A 21349-nucleotide genomic window follows, 5' to 3' on the forward strand; every position below is an offset into this window, starting at 1 on the left:
GGTGACAAGCTCTCCTCACTGCAAGTGCCAAATACACATGTTTCAAGGTGTTTTCCTACTGTCAGAGAGGTGGTATTGAGTGTGTAAAGTGTGTAGTTGTTAGGCTGTGATGTTGGGGTAATAGAGGGTCTTTGGTGTGTTAGATGCCCCCAGACATGCTTCCCCTGCTGTCCCAGTGTCATTCCAGAGGTGTTGGCATCATTTCCTGGGGTGTCATAGTGGACTTGGTGACCCTCCAGACACGGATTTGGGTTTCCCCCTTAACGAGTATCTGTTCCCCATAGACTATAATGGGGTTCGAAACCCATTCGAACACACGAACATTGAGCGGCTGTTCGAATCGAATTTCGAACCTCGAACATTTTAGTGTTCGCTCATCTCTACTGATCATATCTTGTAATTGGGCCTGCTAGCATCCTGCACAGCCATGTATCATCTGGTATACGTTAAAGTATGGCTTTTTTCTGTATATTATGTCTCCCTTTGCGCAATATGGCAGGTTTCCGTCTTCTGCCCTAAGAAACTGTACAGGAGACGGAAACCCGGCAGTCAAGTTTTGACTTGAATGGGTTTGCAATGGGGAACGCCCATGTGCGTCTTCTACCTGTCCGGGGCAAAACCGTTTTTTTTTTTTAACCGGACAAAATGTCCTGCATGTTTGACTTTGTGTCCGGCTAAAAAAAAGAAGAAAAGCAGAAGACGGCAAGCTGCTGGATTGCGAAAACTGGACATTGGGTGCAGATGTGAACATGCCCTTACTAAGAGGGACATAATATATGGCTAAAGCGGAGACCAGGCGCAGGTGTGATCCCACCCTAATATGTATGTATGTATGTATAAAATTAGAGTATATTCCTCCTGACATCATAGTCATGTATAAAGTATGTTTATTTGATAAATTCTAATTTTACACACACACACACACATATATATATATATATATATATATATATATATATATTCCTCATAATAGTTTAGCCATCCCAAAGACTCCCCACTATCATGAAGGACACCCCACCCCTACTGAATGGAAACAAGCTTCTGTGTGCCCTGCAGCAGAACATCCTCCCTGCGTACTAGACTACATGTACAGAATCTGCCAGGTCACGAGTGCACAGAAGGGCTGGTACGTAAAAGCAAGTTGTACGCGCCGCACCTTCCATAGCAAGCTCGCCAACTACCTACCGGTACGTGACGTACTAGCTCCTCCCTCACTGTAAGCACGTGACGTGGCCATTTTTCGCTCTCTGACGTGAATGGGCGTGTCCTCGGGTAGGCGGGGAGAAGGCCGCTGTCAAGCAGACATGGAGACTCGCTACAACCTAAAGAGCCCGGGTAACAGGAGCGGCTGTTCTATTCTCTGTTGTGCTGTCGTGTATATCGTGTGTGTGTATTGTGTGGCGCGCGGCTGTGTGCGCTGCTCTCATTCCTCTCACTGTGCACTTAGTGACCTATTTACTTTCGGTTGCCTATGGATGATGTGTGAAGTGTTTATGTGGCGTTGTATGATAGGTGTTGTAGTCATTGAGGCCATGTCACTAGTTGATGAGTGACTGCTCACACTGGCCTTCTCTGAGCCGGTTATATAAGCCATTGTTCTCTTTAGGAACATTCTGAGACACAGTCAGGAACACTTCTGACACATTAAGGGGCTAAAAGGGTTGGACAACTTTTTTTTCCGCTTAATAGGGCTGAGGAAGGGGACAAAGACAAAAAAAACAACAAACTTCTCACCTTTTCCCAGTAAAGCATTTCCAGCAGTAGCAAATGTCAGCCACCCCCAGCTGTTTGTGCCAGGTGACCACTACATCATCTGGTGACCACCAACCACAGGCCTCTTCTCAAACAGCTGCCATTGTTCTTGGCCCCTTTCACAGAACTGTTGTCAATTAAAATGGGGTTCTTGCCTTTTAAAATAGATCCCTATTGATGTAGATGGAGAAAAAATAAACTTTTCAGTGATTGGACAGCTGATCAAAGGGGTCCCAACTATCACTTCAGCAGGGTTTAGGGGTCCTTAGATGACTGCAGTGAGAAGGAGTTTAAATGGACCTCTGCTTCTCTCACGCACTCTATTGCTCCATTATTTACTGTTTTATAGACTTGTACTGTGAGAAGGGGGAGGCCGCGTTCCTTAATGCCCAGTGATGAGGCTAGGCTATAAGGCCTGACTTTCTGACAATGGGGAGATATTGCTAAAGAGAGACACCGAACGCACTAGGTGTAGTATTTTAGTAAACTGTGTATGTATTGGATTGAAATGATGGAAGAAGGTACCAGATGGCCTCTCACCTGTTGTGGTTGTGTGGATCACAACAACCTAAATCATATGTAGATAACCAGGTGGACGCAGCAGCAGTTCAACCTGTTGCACCCAAGGGCGGAAAACGATAGAGAAAACCAAGTGGACTTGAACAGGGACTCCGCACTCACTGGTACCATTAAATAGGTGGGACGACAAATCGGGGTAATCAATAATTTGTTTATTGTAGAAAATAAAAACCGTGTAACATGATGTGTTTTGGGTTATAAGTGCAAAATTCTTACAGGTCACGTCGGCCAGATGCGTCGGGTTTTCTCTAATGGGGACGTATTGGTGCGAAAACCAAAGGCACCGATATCTCCACCACTGAATTCACCACACTGCTTTCTAGCACTATATAATAATGCACATCGATGAGGACATGAAAAGTCCTCCTTAAGTGTAGCTGCTTGTTTAGTGGTCTCTTAGCAATTGAATGGCATATTGAGGTACAATTTGGCGTCATAGAATGGGTGCCATATTATGGTACTATATCATGGTAGAGTACATGGACTCTTTGTTATGGGACTCCGCTGCACATGGGTACACAGTGATAACTCAGACTGTTTAAAACAATATTTAACTTTTTAAACAATTTAGATATTACATAATATCTATAACAGTCTGACATATGGAGCCCGGTGGACTCCTTTAATATTATAGTCATTATTATTAACTATAATGGGGTCTGTAGGGCGTCCGTTGTTTTTGTATGAAAAAGCTGTATGTGCAGGATGCAAATGTGAACATAGCCTGACTAGTAATGCAGCTGCTAGATCAGGGTCAGCTGTGTTACTCCAGGAGAGGGTATACAAGGGGGAGAATATGGGCTATCTTAGTAAGGGGGCATTCACACGGAGTAAAGTGGTGCTAATTCTGCCACGATAACTCGCGGCAGAATCAGCGCTGCTAAAAAAAGACTTCCATTGACTTCAATGGGTTACGTTTTCCACGCAGAACACATTGAAATCAATGGGTTAAAAATATATTATTTCAGAAGACAACAAAAACCAGTGAAAATCCATTGGAAAATCTACTCTGCAGCTGAGAAGGTGTTCTGTGCAGCTGCTGTTGTGTGGGAAATAACAGAAGTTTAACCAGATAAATTTTGTTTGAAGTAGTTTTTTTTTGACCTAGAGATTGTCTGTGTGCTAGTTCAACGGTAGGAACAACTGAATCAGATCTAATATGTCCGGCCTATGTTTTCTTGGTATTTGTCTTAAAATCTGGACTATTAGTCTAATTTTTTTTTTAATTGACCAGATAATGATAGTAACCTAAACAAAGATTGTGATGTATTCGGATAACTCTTGTCTCATCAGATCTGTGGTTGGGCTTAAAATCCTAGCCACAAACCGGGAGCACGTTTCTGTCAGTACCAACCTTCTAGTCGGCAGGGAAAATTGTTCTTCCTTATAAACAGAGTTGATCTGGACAGCAAAGTCTTGTATGGATGTTTCTATCAGTTGTTTGATACTTTACCAGTCATGCTATGTCTCACGTGCCATTTTTTAACTTCATGTATTTGCAACTATAAGGCTTAGGTTACATGGCTATTTCAACATGATCACACATCTCCCAATCAAGGATCACAGTATTACCCTTCGTTCGCATCTGTGTTTGATAGTCTGTTAGGGAGTCCGCATGGGGATCCCTCGAACGGAATACCAAACGTTTTTGCAAGCAGTGTGCAGTGAAAGTACACAGACCCCATAGACTATAATGGGGTCCGTGTGCTTGCCATGCGTTGCCCGCATGAATCATGCGGACAAGAAAGTAGATTGTGAAATACTTGCCTTTCAATGTTCTGTGCGGAGATCTGACGGCAAGCATACAGTCCCCATTATAGTCTATGGGGTCCATGTGCTTTCACTGCACACTGCTTGCAATTGCGTCTACATGCGGACTCCCCGAACAGATTACCTCATTGCTCATAATGAAAGTAAATGCAGTCGTATTGCAAGGTACCACAGCACAATCTGAAAAAAAAAAAATTCAGATCTCATAGTGTCTTGGCTGCATCAACTGGCAACTACTAACACAATTGCATTTACTGTCATTATCTGTAAGGTGGGCGTTCACACTTGTGTACATGTTCTCCCACCTTCTCTGTTTTATTCACCAGAGAAACTGGATAGGGGACGACTTCCTGGAGGTCAGTTTTAAAACCCATTCATTTGAATGGCTTTTAAAAGCAAACTGATGGTGTCTGTATGCAGCCCTTGGAGAGAAACCATTTATCTTTTTTTGGCCGGACTCACAGTCCTGCATGTCCGGCCAAAAAAAAACAGTTTCCTCGCGGAGAGGCTGCATACAGACACCGCTGATTTGCTTTTAAAGACCATTCAAATGAATGGGTTTTAAAACTGACTGCCGGGAATGCAGTTTCTTTGGGGAATAGGGCAGATACCCGGCGGACAGACATGGGCGCAAGTGTGAACGCTCCTTAGTTAGGCAATTTTTGGCTGTATGACATGTCATCATATAGCTCCAGCTTACAGGGGTATTCCCATGAACATAGTCATATCTATATTTGTAGATAATTAACATTTTTGCAAATATAAGTAATTAAAAATTCTGCAGAGTTTTAAAAATGTCCTCTAACTTTCTTAGTGGTGACGTCTGTTATCTTGATCAGTTGCCAATGGTTATGACCACTAATGCAGAAACTTTCTATGGTCTGGGACTTGTCAGGTACTCAGCTATGATTTTCTTATTGTAGCTGGGTTATCAGGCAGGGACACTACATGTATCAGAAGATATCCCGGCCACAATAAAGACATCATGGATGATTTTCTGACCTTAGAAAGTTCTTGCGTTCATGGTCGTATCCATGGCAACCGATCAAGACAACAAGACTGTGACCTCAAGATATTTAGAGAAAATCTTTAAAACTCTGCAAAATGTTTACTTATATTTACAGAAATGTTTAACTTTTAATTATCTACAAATTTAAAAATAATTATGTACATGGGAATACCCCTTCAAACCTCAATAACTGACAAAGATTTTGCAAATATTTGTACGGTTGTTCTCATTATGCACATAAATGAAGTGGGGGTGGGGGGGAGTTGGTGGAAAAAATTAGCAGTAATCATTATCTCTATATGTGTGCTGTCATATTTTCCCTTTGCTGATAAGCTGGACATATTTGGCTGGTAAAACTGCAATAGCATTTCAGAAATAGCTCTTAAAGGGATTGTCTGGTTTTGTATTTTTTATGACTTATCCTCAGGATAGACCATAAATATATGATCAGTAGGGTACTTACACCCAGCCCAAAGGCTAATCATCTGTACGGAGCTACTTCCGGCTCCCATCCTGTAAACAATGGAGGACTGGAAGCAGAAAGCACAGTTTGCTGTATAGCAGCCTGCCAACTTCACTGCAACTCAGCTTCTCTTAAAGAGGACCTTTCACCACCTCTGCCAGGTTCAGCTCTTTATATCAATTACTAAGTGCTGCTCCACTGATTCCAGCACAGTTTGGGATTTTTGCTTTAGCCCCTACTATGCCCAAGCAATAAGTGCTGTTAGTTTTGGTGTCTGATGCGCTATTTAGACTCTGTACTGTCAGGAGGGCAGTGTCAGGCAGGAGCAGACAAGGGGATGTGAATCATGGCCCCTTTCCTGCTCCTGCCTGACACCGCCCTCCTGACTAGAGAAATAATTACAACAACACCTTTTAACAGATAATGAAAGCTGGAGTTGGTGGTGAGAGTTCCTCTTTAAATTCTTACAGAAAGACTGAATTGTAGGCCCTCTGGCAGATATTTTATTTTGTATCTTCCAGAGAGCTGATACTGTGCTTGAAATGAATTAAACCATAAATAGTATTAGGGTAAGTTCACACAGCATTTTTGGATCAGAACCCCGGAATGTTTGCCACTCGTGTGCAGTGTATGTTCTGGTGAATCCATGTAAATATTGTGAATACAGCTTTCCACAAGGAATCTGAAAAAATAATGAACATGTTAGTTTATTTAATTTTTTCTGCAAGTGGACAAAAACTATGCAGATTTTTTTTTGTGATTATGAACCATTAATTTTTTGAAGGGGCCCCAAGTTGTTTTATGTAGGTGTTTAGCCCCACCTAGCCTAATCTCCAGAATAAAACCATGGTTTTGAGGGAGCGCTCTCAACTACTCCTTCATGTCCGGTTCTCTTACTGTTAACCAGGATTGTGTGTGTAGAGGGTAGGTGTAGGAGGTGCAGCAGGACTGTGCTGCTTAAACCAAAAGGAGCAGAGCATGGATTGAGGTCATCATGAAACTAGGGTGTGGTTTTAGTAAGTGGATATTTCAGTTTCCTCCCATACTCCAAAGATATACTGGTGGTTTAGATTTTGAACCCAACAGTGAGGACGGTGAGCAATGACAACATCTGTAATAGAATATATTGGAGCTACAGTATCTCACAAAAGTGAGTACACCACTCACATTTTTGTCAGTATTTCATTACAGGTAGTCCTCGGGTTACGACGTTTCGTGGTTATGCCTAGAGATGAGCGAGTAGGTCCTTGCTAGTCGGGAGAGCTGGCAGCTTGCATTTATTCGGGAGCTGACTTTTTCTCATAGCAATGCATTGGCCAGCGTTGATTGGCCAGTGTACAGCATTCGGCCAATCAACGCTGGTTCTGGTTGTGGTCTAATATTAGACTCCGCCTCCTCACAGACGAGCCTCCGGCAGAACCAGCGTTGATTGGCCAAATGCTTCACACTGGCCAATCAACGCTGGCCAATGCATTCCTATGAGAAAAAGCTCTCACATAAACACAAGCTGCCAGCTCTCCCTGTACAGTAAGTGATTTAGTGTGCAGCGGCTTGGAACCGAGGAAGACTGTACTGTATATGGTATAGTCTTCCTCGGTTCCGAGCCGCTGCACAATAAATCACGTTGATCCGTTCCTACGCGTCGTCGTATGGTACAGTTACGTATGTTTCCAACTTACGTTGAAATTCGGTTTACGATGCCGCATAAGAAGGGATCAATGTCGTAAGTCGAGGACTACCTGTATATATTTTCATGGGACAACATTGAAGACATGACACTTTGATACAATCTAAAATAGTTAATGCACAGCTTGTATAACAGTGTAAATTTGTTTTGTCATCAAAATCACTCAACACACAGCCTTAAAGGGGTTGTCCCATCTCAGGGATCCTATCTATACTGGTAGCTTATGTAAATTGAAGATTTTTTCCTAAATATATTGCTGTAGAAATTCTGCCTTGTTCTCCTGCTAAGTGACCTTATCCCTACCATTGTTTACACAGTGTTGCTAGAACCACTGACCTATAGGATAAGTGACATCACTTACTCACTGCTCTTGCCAGCAGGACAATCCCACAATTGTAGTTCGCTGATAAAACCCCGTCCGTTATATCTCATTGTAAACACACAGATAACACTAAGTCCATTCTGTACAAGTATCTTCATATTATCTGATCTGTATAAAGGTATGTTCACACCCTTTCTGGTGTGTGACTTTTCTAGGCGGCTAGCCGCAACAGGATGGTGATGCAGTGCATTGGCATCCTGCTCCTGATTAGGCCTGAATGAATGGTCCTAAGCAGGAGTGAGTCTTGAGCCGCTGACGCTGCGGCTAACTCAGCTGTGGAATCCATGGGATGATAGGGCATGTTGCTTCTTTTTGTTGCTTTTTTTCTCCCGCTAGCAGAAGAAAAGCAAGGGACTCTCTTTGAAATGAATGGGAGACATTTTTGCAGGCGGATTCTGCGTCAAAATCCGCATACAAAAAACTCTGTGTGAACATACCCTAATTGTTGTGAGACTTCTCCGTCCCGTTTAGCAAGAGGGAGGGGGAGGGAAGAGAAATATAGGAAGTGAGATGAAAAGACTGAAGCCAGACTGATCTAAACACTGAGATGGAAAAACCCCTTTAATATCTAAACCCCTTTCAACAAAAGTAAGTACACCCTTAAGTGAAAATGGACAAATTGTGCCCTTAGTGTTAGTATTTTGTGCGGCCTCCATTATTTTGAAGTACTACTTTAACCCTCTTGGGCATAGACTCAACCACCTTCTATTTGAGGATACTCCACAGATGCTCAATAGGGTTTAGGTCTAGAGACTTGCTTGGCCAGTCCAGCACCTGTACCCTCAATTTCTTTAGCAAGGCAATAGTCAGGTAGCCCCAAACCATAACATTCCTACCACAATGCTTGACCCATTGTTGGTCCAGCAGCTCACTGGGTCGCCATATAATAAGTGTGTTGTTGGCATCGATGATCTGCCTACTCTGGCATTTCGGCAGCTGTCAAGCTGGCCTGCCGCTGAACTAGTTCCGTGCACCATGCCTGTGATTGTTTCGGCATCTCAGCAGCTCACAGGGATGCCATATAATGTGTGTTGTTGGTGTCAGTGATCCGCCTGCGCCGGTGTTTTGGCTGCTCTAAGAGCCACTTCACACCTAGCTTGCTCAATCCTACTTATCTCTGCTTGAGGAGAAGTGACTTCTGGCTACCTTCATAGGTTTTGTTTTAGAATTTTGCGACAAATTCAATTAGCTTTTTCCCGGCATGTTTAAAATTGGCAAACTGCTAATTTGGATTAAAGGGGTTTTCCTATCCAGTGTCTCAAAACGCCCTGGAGCAGATCAGAGAATATGAAAATGCTTGTACACAATGGACTCAGTTATCTGTGTTTTTACATAGAGAGATAACAGACCTGGCTTTATCAGCAAACTCCAATTAGCTGAGAGAGTGCTGTTGGCAAGAGCAGTTTAATATAGTATATGAACATAAATTCATAACAGTTGTGAAGCCATGTCATTTACTGAGATAAAAAATAGCCTATGTGTTAATCGAGGTTACAAACTATCTATGTGCTAAATTTCATCCAAATCCATTCAGCTGTTTTTGCGTAATCGAGTAACAAACACATAATTTATAATATTAACAGGATGAAAAATCTGCACCAAGCTACTGCACGTGAATCATGATCCAAGTCTGGATCAGTAGATACACAGGAATTCTGGGTTTTGCAACTAGTGGACACTGATATTTGCTCATATTATGGCCATCTGAAAGTGAATCCTGTTTCTATCTCTGGCACTTCCCTGCAATACATAACCATCATTATCACAAAAAAAAAAACTAGGTGGCCCACTGGAAACTTGAGTTTCAGGGACCAAAGTGAAATAAATAGTCCTGTTGTTACAGAACACTAGCTGGTCCCTTTAATCAATGTGACATATTTACCAGCAGTCTGATGCTTATTATTCATCAATTCTTGCCACGCCTTGTATTTTATACATGAACATGTGTGGGTGGTTTTTGCAGATTGGGAATTGTTCTGAATTCTGTTTACTTGGCTTTTATTTCAGCTGTGAAGCGACTTATGAAAGAAGCAGCAGAATTGAAAGATGCTACAGATCACTATCATGCCCAGCCGCTAGAGGTATAAGATAAAGTACATCTCATGTGTAATTGAGCAGAAGTGGTTAAATAAATTATTTAAGCTAACATATGTCCCCTGCATGCACTCAGCGTGTCAAGCTAAGTTTGCAAATTCATTTTAGTTTCAAAGGTGTGTATATAAGATGTCATACCACATAAAATGCATACATGGTAAGAGTCACATAAACTTTGTTAGGATGTGAAAAGGGGAATTCAGAATGCAAGAACCTTGTGACAATGGTAACTATAAAACATCAATTAAAACAATAGGGAAAACAAAATGACACTATACAACGGGAACCAATACTGAACATAAAAAAAGGGGGTACATTACGCTTCAATACAAAGAACCAAGACCCGGCTGGTAAGGGGACCCCGCGTAAGGGACATAGGGAATAAACAATAAACATCCCACTTAATTGAAGGAACAGATTAAAGTTGTAGGTAGTGTGGCAGGCCTTGGGTATTGTACTGATTGACCCAAGGAGCCCAAGTTTTATAAAAGTGTGGGCAAGTATCCGAGATAATGGAATTCATTTTTTCATGGAGCAGTATAGAATCAATACGCAGTATCGGTCAGTATAAAGTTAGAGAGAGGAATGATTTCCTCCATTATAGGCAATATGGATACGTGCTGCCATCAGGATGTACTGGAGCAGCTTCTGTTAGGCAAGTTTAAAACTGATTGGTTTAAGGCTTAAAAGAAAGGTTGGGAGAGAAAATGGAATTGCTTGGTCAAAGAGCCATTGTGCTAATCTGTATACAGCTGACCATGGATGGGGGTGGCATGCAGGTAGGATCAACAGATATGGAAAGTAATGCTTAAGGCATTACAACCTCTAAACAGAGAGATGAAACCGTAGGGTAAATGCTATGCAGTTTTTGAGGTACAAAATAGAGGATTCCATAAGGGTGACCTGCCAACTGCCCCTGCTAATGGATGTGCAGCCGTCGTGCCACTGGGCTGGAGCTAACATTAATTCAAGGTCCGTCCCATCCCCAGGCTGTCATGAAGCCCAGCAGAGGGGCATTTAGCAAACCATTTAAAAATGAGAGATAGCCCTTCTCTGTCGCTGTGAAGAGGCATAGTCTCTCAAAACTAGTAGGAGAGTTGTCTTGATCAAGTGGGATGAGGAAGTGTAGGAAATGGAAGATCAGGTTAGTACCAAATGCCTCTGAAGGAGGTGCAGAGTATGTGGTAATAAAATGTCCTTTGGTGACGGAATTGAGTGTCTCCACCAAACATACCTCAGGCGATAGGCCACGGGGGGTTGAGGTGTTTGCAAGCTAATTTTAATGATGAGGCAGCTTATAAGAGCCCTAGTATTCATAACTAACTTTATATACTGTGACTAATTATTAATTGGGTTTTTTGGGATGAGGAACTATGAGTGAAATATTGCTAAGCATGTCCTGGGGAAATAAATGACACCTTCACCATTCACCTCTCTATCCTCCGGCATTCCCGTTTTGATGCTGCCCATTGCTCTCTGCTTCCTGGTCATGCTTGACATGCGGGAAATGGCTTGTATTTGACTGAGCAGACACTTCCAGGTATGTCTTCTGTGTCAAGCAGAATCAGAAGAGGGATGTTTTAGAACATTTTTTTGCACAAATGGAGCTTATACTTACATAATGTACCTAATAAATGTATCTTATTAATTCAATGTATTCAATTTCAATTAATTGTAATACATTTTAACTAATAATTTTTCATTCTTTAAGGATAATCTTTTTGAATGGCACTTTACAGTCAGGGGTCCACCAGATTCTGATTTTGATGGTGGTATTTACCATGGCAGAATTGTTCTTCCACCTGAATATCCCATGAAGCCTCCCAGTATCATTTTGTTAACAGTAAGTAAATTGCCTTTGTGAGTTATTGCATAAGTTTCTGTGAGGTTTGAAAAATATTAATGTATTGTGGGGAAGGTAGCTTGGTAGCAGCAGTTGTGTGGACCCAACCAGTCGAAGACCGGGATACAGAATATGCAGCAAACAAGTTTATTTAGAAAAAAAAACAGGAAAATAAATAAACCTTGACTTCAGGCACAAAATGAGCAAAACAAAATACAGCCTTAACTTCAGGCAAAACAAAACAAAATCCTGCTCATCTGAGCGACTAACTAGAAAGTAATCATGAACTAACTATACGTGTGGCTTACTACCAGCCACACGAACAAACCAATAAGTACGATACAGTCTCACCAGTGTATCAGGACAGACCCAGACATCTCCTCTCACTCCCTGGATCTGTCCTGAAATGCAGGCTCTTCAGCCTTTTATGGCCCAGTAATGAGCCAAGGATCTACACCCAGGCAGAAGCCTACTCCAGACCTGCCTTGGACCACACACAGGTCAGAAATTTGGGGCTGATATAGCGTGACTCCAGCACTTTGCCTGTCACCTTCTCACAGTATGTATTATTTTTATATTTTTCTTTTGCTAGGCTAATGGTAGATTTGAAGTTGGAAAGAAAATTTGCTTGAGTATTTCTGGGCATCATCCTGAAACGTGGCAGCCATCTTGGAGTAGTAAGTGCCTCTTTACCTTCACAGAGTGCTAATTGCTTTGTTCACAATTAAAAACATTTTTTTTCTGAAAATTAAGCAAAACCTTATTGTACAAGAATGATTTTCCTCCCATTTATCACTTTAAAGTGAGTCTGTTGGGGCCATAATGCCTCTCAAGCCAATAAGTGATGTAGATGTGCTTTAATGGGAGCAGAAACATACCTTTGTAGCTATAAACTGCTAAATTATCTCTTTACGAATATGCAAATTTCCTTCAATTTGGGGTTGCTTTTCCCTCTTTCACAGTTTCTTTGTAAGGATCTATGAGTCTTCTTTGAGGAGGAATGGCATTGCTGTTTGGAGGAGTGCTACTGACTGACAAGGCTGTCCCCCCTCAAACTTCACTCACTCTTGTTTTCTACTTTTTCCATAAGGTCAGTGAAAGTGGTTAACTCAACTCTTAACTGGTTAAGGACCAGGCCCAAAAGTATGTTAAAGACCAGGCCTTTTTTTTCAAAACTGACATGTGTCACTTTAAATGGCAATAACTTTGAGACGGTTTAACTTACACAAATGATTTTGAGATTGTTTTTTTCGTAACACATTATACTTCATGTTAGTGGTAAATATTAATCAATATTTTTGTATTTATTTATAAAAAAACTTGGAAATTTGATGGAAATTTGGAAAAAATTGCAATTTTCAAAATGTGAAATTCTCTGCTTTTCAGGCAGATAGTCATACCACCCAAATACATGAATAAATATTATCTCCCATATCTCTGCTTTATATCGGCATCATCTTTTGATTGTCTTTTAATTTATTTTGGACGTTACAAGGCTTACAAGTGTAACAGCGATTTTCTACATTTGCAAGAAAATTCTCCAAACCAATTTTTTAGGGACCGCTTCAGTTCTGTAAGGAATTATAAAGGCCTATATAATAGAAACCCCCATAAATCACCCCATTTTCAAAACTACACCCCTCAAATTATTCAAAACAGCATTTGGGATGTTTGTTAACCCTTTAGGTTTTTCATAAGAATAAACATAATATGGAAGTGAAATTTAGACATTTCATTTTTTTTCATTAATACATTCATTTAGACCTAAAATTAACACATTCACAAAGGGTTAAAGGAGAAAATGCATCTCACATTTTGTTATGCAATTTCTCCCGTGCACAGAAATACCCCACATGTGGGCGTAAACTGATTTTTGGGTACACAGCAGTGCATGGAAGGGAAGGAGCGACACTGGGTGTGTGAACAGCAGATTTTGCTGGAATAATTTTCAGGCACCATGCCTCATTTGCAGAGCCCCTAGAGTACCAAAACAATGGAAACCCTCCAAAAGTGACCCCATTTTAGAATCTACACCCCTCACAGAATTCATCAAGGGGTATAGTCAGCATTTTGACCCTACAGTTGTTCCACAGATTTTACTAACATTGGGATGTGTAAATGAAAAATTACTAAAATGTCACTTTATCCCCAAAGTTTTAATTTTCACAAGGGGATAAAGGAGTAAAAGCCCCCCACAGTTTGTTAAACAATTTCTCCTGAACACGGCAATACCCCATATGTGGCCATAGTATGCTGTATGGGTACATTGCGGGGTTCAGAATGGAAGGAGCGCTATTTTGCTTTTGGATGGCAGATTTTGCTGGAATTATTTTTAGGTGCCATGTCGCATTAGCAGAGCCCCTAGAGTACCAATACAGTGGAAACCCCCTAAAAGTGACCCCATTTTGGAAACTACACCCCCCACAGAACATATGAAAGGGTATAGTGAGCATTTTGACCCTACAGCTGTTTCACAGATTTTATTAACATTGGGGCATGAAAATGAAAAATTACTTTTTTTTCCAATAAACTGTCAATTTAGCCCCAAATTTTTCATTTTCACAAGAGGATAAAGGGGAAAAAGCTCCATAAAGTTCGTTAAACAATTTCTCCTGAACACGGAAATGCCCCATATGTGGTAATAATCTGCTGTATGGGAACATGGCGGGGCTCAGAATGGAAAGAGCGCTATTTGGCTTTTGAAGGACAGATTTTGCTGGAATATTTTTCAAGTCCCATGTCGCATTTGCAGAGCCCCTAAAATATCAATATAGTGGAAACCCCCTAAAAGTGACCCCATTTTGGAAACTACACCCCTCATAGAATTTATCTAGGGGTTTGGTGAGCATTTTGGCCTCACAGCTGTTTCATAGATTTTATTAACATCGGGACGTAAAAATGAAAAATTTCTTTTTTTTCACAATGTATCGTCCATTTAGCGCCATATTTTTAATTTTGCAAGTAGTTAAAGAATTAAAAGCCCCCCACAGTTTGTTACAAATTTTCTCCTGAACACGGCAATACCCCATATGTGGCCATAATCTGCTGTATGGGTACATGGTGAGGCTCAGAATGGAAAGAGAGGTATTTGGATTTTGGAGGGCAGATGTGGCTGGAATAGTTTTGAGGTGCCATGTCACATTTGCTGAGCCCCTAAAGTACCAATACAATGGAAACCCCTCAAAAGTGACCCCATTTTATAAACTACACCTGTCATGGAATGAATCAAGGGGTATTATCATTTTGTGCCTAAAATGCTTCCAAAAAATGAATGTCCAAAATGAAAATTGAAATTTTGAAAGAAATATGCCATTTCGGTGCCCAATACGTTGCACCCACTTTGTGTTGTCAGAGACCTGCACTCCTAAAACTATTAAGGGGCCATCCCGAGGGGCAAAAAAATATATATGTGGGTGTAAACTGCTGCTTGGGTACACAGCAGGGCTCAGAAGGGAAGGAGCACTGCGCTTTTTAGCTTTTGGGGTACAGATTTAGAGGGACTTTCTGGGGGCCATGTTCCTTTTGGAGAAACCTGGAGGTAACTGTAAACCCCATTTTGTAGGGGCAAGTTTAGGGTCTCTGCAAAAGTGTCATGGCATCCAAAAACCAAACCATCTGTGCTCCAAAAACCCAATAACCCTTCTGTGTCCGTCTGTGCCCTAATATCAGTTTATAACCACTTATGACATTACGTACGTTATCCCGGGTACACCAGTGTCATACATGTGCCCTAATATCAGTTTATACCCACATATGACATTACGTCCGTTATCCCGGGTACACCAGTGTCATACATGTGTCATAAACTGTAGTTTGGGCACACAGCAGGGCGCAGAAGGGAAGGAGCGCTATTGTGGTTTCTGGAGCACAGTTTGGTTTTTGGACGTCACTTTTGCATTGTCAATAAAGTGGAATCCGCAGACATGTCACCCTATTTTGGACACTAGCCCACTGATGGGATTTATCAAATGGAGTAGCGAGAATTTTTAACCCTTGAGTGTTGCATTTATTTAGTTTCCAGAAATGAAATCGCAACTGATAATGAGAAGTTAAAAATGAAAAATTTCCAGAGATTCGCCATTTCAGTACCCGATATGTTGTGCCCAACTTATGTCAGCAGAGACACTCCAAAAACTGGTAAGCGGGTGGTATCCCGGGCACAACAGCTTTCAGAGCGTTCATCTCTGATACAAGTCGGGCATAACATATTACGCACTGAAATGACGGGTTCCTGGAAAAATGGTCATTTTCACCTCTCACAATCAGCTTCGTATTCATTTATGGATAATAAGTTATAGCAAAACTTGGGGGTTAAAAATGCTGTCTGTACCCCTGGATAAATCCTTCAGGGGTGTAGTTTCCAAAATAGGGTCTCATATCAGGGGATTCCATTTTACTGGCGTTTCAGCTCTACAAAAGTGTCATTGCATCCAAAAACCAAACCGTCTGCGCTCCAAAAACCCAATAACCCTTCTTCCCTTCTGTGTCTGGCTGTGCCCTAATATCAGTTTATTCCCACATATGACATTACGTCCGTTATCCGGGGTACACCAGTGGCATACATGTGGCATAAACTGCAGTTTGGGCGCACAGCAGGGCGCAGAAGGGAAGGAGCGCGATGAGGCTTTTGGAGTACAGATTCAGATGTTTGGTATCTGGACGCCATGTCATGTTTGTAGAGCCTGTAAGGTACCAGAAAAGTGGATTCCCCAAAGGAGTGACCCCATTTTGAAAACTGCACCCCTCAAAGAATTTCTCAGGGGGTGTAGTGAGTATTAGTATCCGGACGTGACTGCACGGCGGATGGCGAAGAGGGAATATATAAGCGGTGCGGAAAACATTGCAGACACCAAATTCCCTACTATGTCCCAGTAGCTCCTATGATTGGGGGAGTCACTCTGGGGGTCACTTTGGGGGTCACTTCTGGTGTCTGTTCCCTCATAAGCTGTAAATCTGGGGTGTCCCCTGATATTCGCTCGCACAGCTTATATATTCCCTTCCTGACGCCGCCAGTTGTATTCTAATAATTTGGCGATTTTGGGGTTTTTTGTCTTCACATTGGTAGATGCTATATTTTCTTTATTCTTTTGGTGACGTGGCCATATAAGGGCTTGTTGTTTGCGGGATGTGATGTATTTTGTAATGACACCATTTTTGGGTGCCTACAACATACTGAATACATTTTATTAACTCTTTCTTGCTGGATTTAAAAAAAAAAAAAAAAAAATCAATCCTGGCATTGAGTTGTACCCTTTAAATTTTGCGCCATGCAGCGTACAGTATAAGTAACATGTAGCCTTTATTCTGTGGGTCAGTACGGTTACGGCGATACCTCATTTATAGTATTTTTTTATGCGATACTAATTCTGCAGAACAAAAACACATTTGGGGACATAAATCAGTGATTTTTGCATCGCCATCTTCTGAGAGGCGTAACATTTTTATTTTTCGGTTGACAGTGTTGGTTGAGGGCTTATTTTTTGCGGGACAACCTGCGCTTTTTATTGGTACTGTTGTGGGGTGCATATGATTTTTTGATCACTTTTTATAGCATATTTTGTAAGGTGATATGGTGAAAAATCATTACTTCCGGTGGGTTTTTTCCGTTTTTTTTTTCAGATGTACACCGTATACATTAAATATTATTTCAGTTTTATTGTACAGGTTGTTACGGACGCGGCGATACCAAATATGCATTGTTTTTATTAATTTTTAGTACCTTTTTTTATATAATTCATTTTGTATAGAGAAAAAGGGATTTTTGGGCTTTATAACTTTATTACTTTTTTCATACACTTTATTTTTTTTAACTTTTTTTTTTTTTAACTTTTTCATGTGTCCATTTAGGACACTTGAATCAGTTGATGCTTTGATGAAAGCATCAGCTGATTCAGCACAGTAGCAGACAGGACACGAGCAGGACATGAGCCTGCTCGTGTCCTGTAAGCTGCAGAGGAAGTGAGCTGCATCGCTCACTTCCTCCATCGGTCGGCAGGATCAACCAGGTATGTGGGGGCTCCGGTAGTCTGGGGTCACTGGCCAGACCCCAGACTACCTTCTACTGACATCGGCACCCCCCGATCTCGCCGCGGGGGGTGCCGATCACCTTCAATCTGCGGCGGATCCCTTTCGATCGCGCCGTGATGTTTCACGGCAGGATCGAAAGGGTTAAAACGTTCAGTCGGAACTGAGTCCGACTGAACGTTGTTGAGGGGGTGGTTAGGTGTCAGTAACACCTAACCCCTGCCCTCCCCCCGCCCCACCCCCTGCCTAGTGAGTCTCTGAAGACCGGCCGTAAATTTACTATCGGCTGGTCTTAGAGACCAGGACTGCTGGCCGTAAATTTACGGCCAGCGGTCCTTAACCGGTTAAAGGGATTCTATCATTAAAAGGCTATTTTTTCTCACTTAGGAAAGGCTATTCTTCTCCTACCTTTAGATGTCTTCTCCACGCCACCATTGAGTAGAAATCCCAGGTTTCTTTGGTATGCAAATGAGTTCTCTCGCAGCACTGAGGGCGGTCCCCAGCGCTTAAACAGCACTGGGGGCATCCCCAATGCTGCGAGAAAAATCTCCAGCGCTGCCTCCATCTTTGTCTGGAACAGCCTCTCTCCGCGTCTTCTTCCGGTGCTGGGTTCAAACTTCTACACATGCGCATTTTGCTCTGTCATCTGGCCTTGGGCAGAGCCGACCGCACATGCTTGTGGTTATTTTTTTTGTGGCCGCTTACGTTCGTGGCCACAAAAAAATGGCCATGGGCATGTGTGGTTGGCTCTGCCCAAGGCCCGATGGCAGAGCCAACTGCTCTATTCCTACGTGTTAGTGAGAAAATGTAGCATTTTAATGATAGAATCCCTTTAAGTTGTTAAAGTTCTGCTGTCAGTACATACCAATATTTATATTGGTATGTCAGAGTCTCTCTGTAAGTTAAAGCATTTAGCCTAGAGTTTTTCATATTTTGCTCAAATGGGATTATCTAGGATAAATACCTTATACTATTATGTAATTATATCATATAATTGAAGCATACTTCCAAATGGTTTTTGAAAATTCATAAATTATTAGCGAAGATGTATGTAAGAAACTTTAACATATCTTTATTAAAGAAATGTGTGGCCTTCTCCACTTGTAAGGCTGAGTTACTTTTTGCATAGAAGTCTATGGAGAGGAGAAAAGGAGGCTGCTGGAAAAGACAAAAATAACTGCAGCTGCTAAACTATGCTGCATTGTGACTTAGGTAGCACTTATAACACCACTGTATCTTCAGAATAAGGCAATGAATGAGTTAACACAGAATACAGGAAAAATAGCATAAAACGTAACTTTAAAAAAATATATACTTATATTACAAAAATTCAGTAAATAAGGACTAATCCTATATCAACAATAAAAATGTTTGTCAGACAACACACTTAACAAACCGATCTAGGCCAGTAAGGCACAACAGATATCTGTCTTACCACACATGTGATATTGTGGAATGTCCAGGAGTGTGAAAATCACCAAGGTAGGAGACAGGAACAACAAGCAAGCTATCAAGCAAATGGGAGTCACCTGGACTTGAAACTGATCCTTCATGGGCATTGACCTGGTACACCCAGGCCCCAGGGTGGAAATGCAGACAGGACATTATTGTTGAGGATAACCACCTGGTTATTTAAAGAGGACCTTTCATCAGATTGGGCACAGGCAGTTCTATATACTGCTGGAAAGCTGACAGTGCGCTGAATTCAGCGCACTATCGGCTTTCCCGATCTGTGCCCGCTGTAAAGCGCTATCGGTCCCGGTACCGTAGGGCTTTACAGTCAGAAGGGCGTTTCTGACACTTAGCCAGGGACGCCCTTCTGCCCAGCAGTGCCTATCATGCTGTACAGTGTGAGCAGGGAGGAACGCCCCCTATCCCTGCTCACAGTGCTCGTCCATAGACGAGTATTATCAGGAGAGGGAGAGGGCGTTCCTCCCCGCTCCACTGTACAGCGCGATAGGCGCTGCTGGGCAGAAGGGCGTCCCTGGCTAAGTGTCAGAAACGCCCTTCTGACTGTAAAGCCCTACGGTACCGGGACCAATAGCGCTTTACACCGGGCACAGATTGGGAAAGCCGACAGTGCGCTGAATTCAGCGCACTGTGAGCTTTCCAGCAGTATATGGAACTGCATGTGCCCGATCTGATGAAAGGTCCTCTTTAAATAGATACAATCACTCCCAAGTGTTTCAACAAATAACTATCAATTAGTTGTTAAATATATTTCCGCTAACGCGGAATGCATTGCAAAATATCTGCGCTTCTATTTCAGGCTGCATAGAGCAGCTTGTGTTCGAAGTAATGCCGAGAATCCTTCAATAGGGTCCTAGCTGTCATGACAATGGGTTACTGGCCCTGGATCTCCTTCCCACCTGCAGTCCTGCCCAAAAGGGGCAAATGGCACCTTGGTCAAGGCTGACCCGAGGGCCTTAATGCCCGCAATCAGTGCAGTGCAGGCATAAGCGCTGGGCCTTTGCTATATAATATAGTAAAAACCCGGGGTCCATGTGGTTTCCGCTCAGGTTCCATATGAAATATGCAGAGAGAAAAGACCTGCAAGCGGCGCTTTTCTCTGTACATGTTTCATGAAGAAACCAAACGGAAACCACACGGACCTCATTATAGTCTATAGGGTCCACTGGTTTCCTTAGGTAACCACTTTTTATCTGTATAGGTTTCCATTTTGGGGGGAGGGCCTCAAGCAGACTTCGCGAACGCAGATATGAATGAGACTTCACTCTCCAGGCTTCTGTGAAGCATACTGCCCTCATGCCCCGACTATGCAGCTTCTCCTCACTTCTCAGACGCTATCTTGACTTTTATATTTCTCTCTCTCTCTCTGTGCTCTGGTATCCATCCCATGATGCCTCAGCACAACATCAAATTGGTAGCTAAAGTATTGTACTATCACAGCTGCTAGGGGACAGTAGAATTATCCTTTTCCTTACATATTCTCTCAAAGAGACCAAAAATATACAGTTAGAGAGGCTGTACTGTGATCTCCTTCGTTATAGGAGTGTGAAACAAGCTGTCTTATATCATTAGTAGCTAGTGATAGCAGATTTTGTTCCCCCGTGGACTGCATGTATGTACAATCCATTCTGTTTGAAACATACAGAAAGTTCTGTTGCCTGAGATGCGTTGCCATGTTATTCTCAGGGGTCACATGGGGAGAAAAAACCCCAGAATTTTCAGATAGTATAACCTTATTTAGTTATTTATTTCTATCTGAGTTATATACCGTATATTGGGGGAATAGGTACATAATGAATCAAAAAGCAAAACAAAAACTAATTCTGGAATTCTTCTTTAATAATTTTTTTTTTTTTTTTTTTTTTACATTTTTTAGATTATTTTTATGGATTTCAAACCTAAAAATAACCTGAAAAATTAAAAAAAAGTTATGGCTTTTGAAAGGCGGGAAGGAAAATTTAAAAAAAATGTCAGCAGCGGAAAGAGGTTAATAGTGGTTTTAGAATTGGAGGTACATATTTATGAAAGACTGAACAACTCTATTAATATCATAATACTCAAATTTCTGTACCGTATATAGGGCTGGTCATTTAATTGAAAAATAATCAAAATTCAGCTTAATTAATCGTTATGAACATGCTCATATCCACGTCAGGGCTCGTTCACATCTGCGTTCTCCTGTCCGTATTGCAGGTTTCCGTTTCCTGCAGGATACGGAAACCTGCAGGAGGCTTTCTCACCCATTCATTTGAATGGGTGAGAAAGCTGTCCGGCCG

At 41.9% G+C, this 21349-nt stretch overlaps 1 protein-coding gene across 1 annotated transcript in view; it reads left to right on the top strand.

Moving 5' to 3' along the window:
* The first annotated feature begins 1241 nt into the window (after positions 1-1241).
* UBE2J1 (ubiquitin conjugating enzyme E2 J1) overlaps positions 1242-21349 on the top strand; it is a 36245-nt gene continuing 16137 nt past the window's right edge. The window contains exons 1-4 of the mRNA XM_075268179.1: positions 1242-1335; positions 9650-9723; positions 11448-11579; positions 12172-12256. Of these exons, the coding sequence (XP_075124280.1) occupies positions 1257-1335; positions 9650-9723; positions 11448-11579; positions 12172-12256 (370 nt within the window). The 5' untranslated portion in view covers positions 1242-1256. The remainder of the gene's footprint in view (positions 1336-9649; positions 9724-11447; positions 11580-12171; positions 12257-21349) is intronic.

This window comes from Leptodactylus fuscus, chromosome 3, assembly GCF_031893055.1.
Source record: "Leptodactylus fuscus isolate aLepFus1 chromosome 3, aLepFus1.hap2, whole genome shotgun sequence".
Taxonomy (NCBI): domain Eukaryota; kingdom Metazoa; phylum Chordata; class Amphibia; order Anura; family Leptodactylidae; genus Leptodactylus; species Leptodactylus fuscus.